Below are 3375 nucleotides of genomic sequence, written 5' to 3' on the forward strand. Positions count from 1 at the left end.
GGCCCCCTCCGCCCCCCCCGACACGGGCCCCGCTGTTCTTCCGCCGCCCCCCGGGGCTCGGGCTCCCCTCGCACTCGGCTCTCTCCTGCAGGGCTCGGCTCACCTGGGCTTCCTGTGGGACGCCGCGGCCGGGGTGGAGCTGCAGGACGCCGGGTTCCCGGAGGGCTCTCAGGCCAACAGCAACGGGAAGCTCTCGAACCCCAGGCCGTACCTGGCACACTTTAAGGTACCTCCGACGTGTCTCGGCGTGTGTGTGCACACGTGGGGGGTGGAAGCAGGGCCCGTCTGGAGGCGGCGGGGCGTGGAGTCGGGGGACCCGGGTTCCGATCCTGCTTCTGCACCTCCGTTTCCCTCCCTGAACGTGGGTAGCCTCTGGGGACCCCTGCTGGGAGAGAAGGAGCAGAAGGCGCCTCCCTCCCGGGGCCGAGCCCCCTCCCACAGCTCACGGCTGGCCCTGCCCGTGACCCCTCCGGGCCCGGCCTCGGCCGGCCTCCTCGTCCCGGCGGCTCTTTTGGCTCCTTCCAGGGCTGGGGGTGGGTCACTCGGGCAGTGATCGCGCCGGACACGGGGACCCAGGCCTGGCCGTCGGCCTTCTGGCCGAATGAATGCAGGAAGCTGCCTTGCCACGGATTCTGCGGCCGAAGGCCACGAGGGCCACCAAAGGAGGCCCCCAGAGCGGGTCAGGCCGCTGGGCCGGGGCCTCCCCTGGCCGTGGGGCCTCCCCTGGCCGTGGGGCCTCCCCTGGCCGTGGGGCCTGCTGCTTCCCCCCAGGGTGTGGCCGTGCCTCTGGGTCCCCGGCAGAGCTCGGCCCCTTGGGGCACTCGGAGTGGGGCTCCCTGGCAGCCTCCAAGCCCGGGGGGTCGCCGACACCTGAAAGCTCCCCTGCTCTGGGCCTCTCGCCCCCCAGCAGCAATCAGAGGAGGGTCTGCCGGGAGCCGGGATCCCCAGGGGGGCGAGAGGGGTCCCCCCGCCCAGCCTCGCTCCTCCCCCCCAGGTTGGGGCCAACGAGCTCGTGCTGGTGAACCTGTGCCTGGCAGCCCCGGCCTCCCCCGCGGGCGGAGAGACCCCCGGCAAGACCTCCGGCAGCAGCCCCAGAGTGTTGCCCTTCGCCCAGACCCTGCAGGACACACTCAAAGGTAGGCCGGCGGGGCTGGGGGGGCGGCGGGGCCTCCGGTGGGGCCTCCATTGGGGCCCTCCTCAGGGTTGCGCCGGCAGCGGCCATTGCCAGGCAGAATCCCCGTCGGGTGCCGCCGGCCCCAGGGCTCTCCTGGCTGCCTCGCTGGCTCCCCTGGGCATTCGGGGTGCCCCCGCCATGAACGGCCCCTCACAAAGCAGCCAGAATGCCAGCCCCGAGGCAGGCTCCCTCCCAGTTCTGGGGCCTCCGGGACCCGAGGCCGTCCCCATGCTGGGAGCAACAGCCTGAAGGGCCGATCCTCGGGGCCGGCGGCTCCCTCCCCAGGGAAGACCCGGGCCGGCCTGGGCCCCTCGTGGTGGCTCCTGCCCTCTGTGGGCTGCTCTGCCAGTGCCAGGGGTGCCCACCAGACGGCCGGCGCTCCCTGGAGCTCAGCCCCTGGCAGGGGAGCTGCCGCCGCGCCTCGTCTGCCTGACCCGTCGCCCAGGTGGCCCCCCGAGCCTCTCCCCTGTGCCCGGGGCTCGGCTCAGCGCCCCCCTCACAGGGTCGGCCCGCCTCCGGGTCACCGGCTTTCCGCTGCCCCCCAGGAGACAGAGACACGGTGATCCTGGGAGACTTCGGCCAGGGCCCGGAGGGCAGCGACGGCGACGTCCTGAGGAAGGAGCGCTTCCAGCCGCTGGTGCCCGGCAGCACCTTCACGGACATCAGCACCCGCAACCCTCAGGGCTCCAAGTCCCTGGACAACATCTGGATCAGCAGAGGCCTCAGGAAGGTGTTCACAGGTAGGGGGGCTCCCCCTTTCTCCGGGCCCCCGACTTCCACACGGGCCTGGGCTTTCCTCACCGCCCTCGTCAGTCTGGGGGCTCCTGCTCCCGGCCGGGCACTGCCCCGGGGCCTGTGGTAGGGGGGCTTCTTGGCCTCAGCTGCTCTGTCCAGGGGGCCCAGGCCTTCTCCGGGTCTGGGGCTCTGATGGCTCCTCCTGCCCAGGGGTGGTTGGGCTTTGCTCCCCTGGGTCTGGCGGCCCGAGCGGGGGCTCCGATGGCGCTGCCGGAGAAGGGCACCTCAGAGATGCCCGCTTGTCCAATAGCTTGAGGCGGGCCATTGGGCCAAAGGTAGGGTCTGTGCTTGGCAAAGGGGGCAGCTGCCCCCCCAGGTGGCCCCCCCGGAGCCAGCCCGGGCCTGGCCCCCTTCCTCAGACCCAAAGGAAGCCGCCGAGGCTCCGTCTCCCCTCGCGGGGCTGTGCGGGGGGCCGTGGCTTTGGCTCAGCTGGAATCTCTCCCTCCCAAACCTGCCCGGGAGGTGAGCAGCGCCCGGGGGTCCAGGCCGGGGCCGACAAGGGCAACAACCCCTGTTCTAGGATGAGACCCAGGGACGAAGCGGCCAGGGTGGGATCAGAACTCGGGCCCCGGCTCTGGTTCGCGGGGTCTTCGCCGGCTCTTGGAGGCCGCACAGGCTCACCCTGACGTCTGGCTCTTCGTCCCTCCCCACAGGCCACTGGGCAGTGGTGAGAGAAGGCCTCACCAACCCCTGGATCCCGGACAACTGGTCCTGGGGCGGGGTGGCGTCCAGCCACTGCCCGGTGCTGGCCGAACTGTACACGGACAAGGACTGGAGCAGGAAGGACGGCGGCCCCCGCAGCGACAGCAGAGCGTCCCTGGAGCAGGGCGAGCCCCCCGGCAAGCACGAGCGGTGACGGCGCCGGGACGGCCAGCCTCGGACCCCCCGGGCCTCCCCCGGCCTCCGGGCATGCTCGGGGTCTCGTCCCCACGCCCGGAGCTGGGGTGGTTACGAGGGACGCAGCGGCTGCCCCCTGCCACTGGCCGCTCCAGTCCTAGCGCAGCTGGACCCATGGAGGCCCGGAAGATGCCCCTCACGGCCCCCCGGGGACATTCAGAGGGCTGCCTCGGGGTTGGCCCTCCTCTCCCGGCTGCCCCCCGCTCCGTCCTCCCTTCCCCACCTTCCCAGGGCGCTGCCCCATCTGACGAGGCGCCGGCCTCTGGGGGCCTCCGATGCCCTCTCCGACTCCCGGCCCGTCCTCTTCGGCCCTCCTCTGCTCCGGACACCCAAATGGAAGGGACGAGGCTGGACGGCCTTCCGGCGGGGCCCGCCCCACGTTCACCTTGTCCCTGGGCGGGCGCAGGCCCTTGTGGCCACGTGGGATGGACGGTGTGGCCGTCACGGCCCCCCCCACCCCCCAGCACACGACTGACCTCACCGCGCCCCGGCCCTTAGCCAGGCGGCCT

At 72.7% G+C, this 3375-nt stretch overlaps 1 protein-coding gene across 1 annotated transcript in view; it reads left to right on the forward strand.

Moving 5' to 3' along the window:
• EEPD1 (endonuclease/exonuclease/phosphatase family domain containing 1) overlaps nucleotides 1–3023 on the forward strand; it is a gene marked incomplete at its 5' end in the record, with an annotated part of 44189 nt that extends 41166 nt beyond the window's left edge. The window contains 4 exons of the mRNA XM_044675351.1: nucleotides 92–226; nucleotides 995–1136; nucleotides 1720–1914; nucleotides 2623–3023. Coding sequence (XP_044531286.1) covers nucleotides 92–226; nucleotides 995–1136; nucleotides 1720–1914; nucleotides 2623–2825 — 675 coding nt within the window. The remainder of the gene's footprint in view (nucleotides 1–91; nucleotides 227–994; nucleotides 1137–1719; nucleotides 1915–2622) is intronic.
• Between the last annotated feature and the right edge of the window lie 352 nt (nucleotides 3024–3375).

This window comes from Gracilinanus agilis, chromosome 1 (genome assembly GCF_016433145.1).
Source record: "Gracilinanus agilis isolate LMUSP501 chromosome 1, AgileGrace, whole genome shotgun sequence".
In the NCBI taxonomy this organism is placed as follows: domain Eukaryota; kingdom Metazoa; phylum Chordata; class Mammalia; order Didelphimorphia; family Didelphidae; genus Gracilinanus; species Gracilinanus agilis.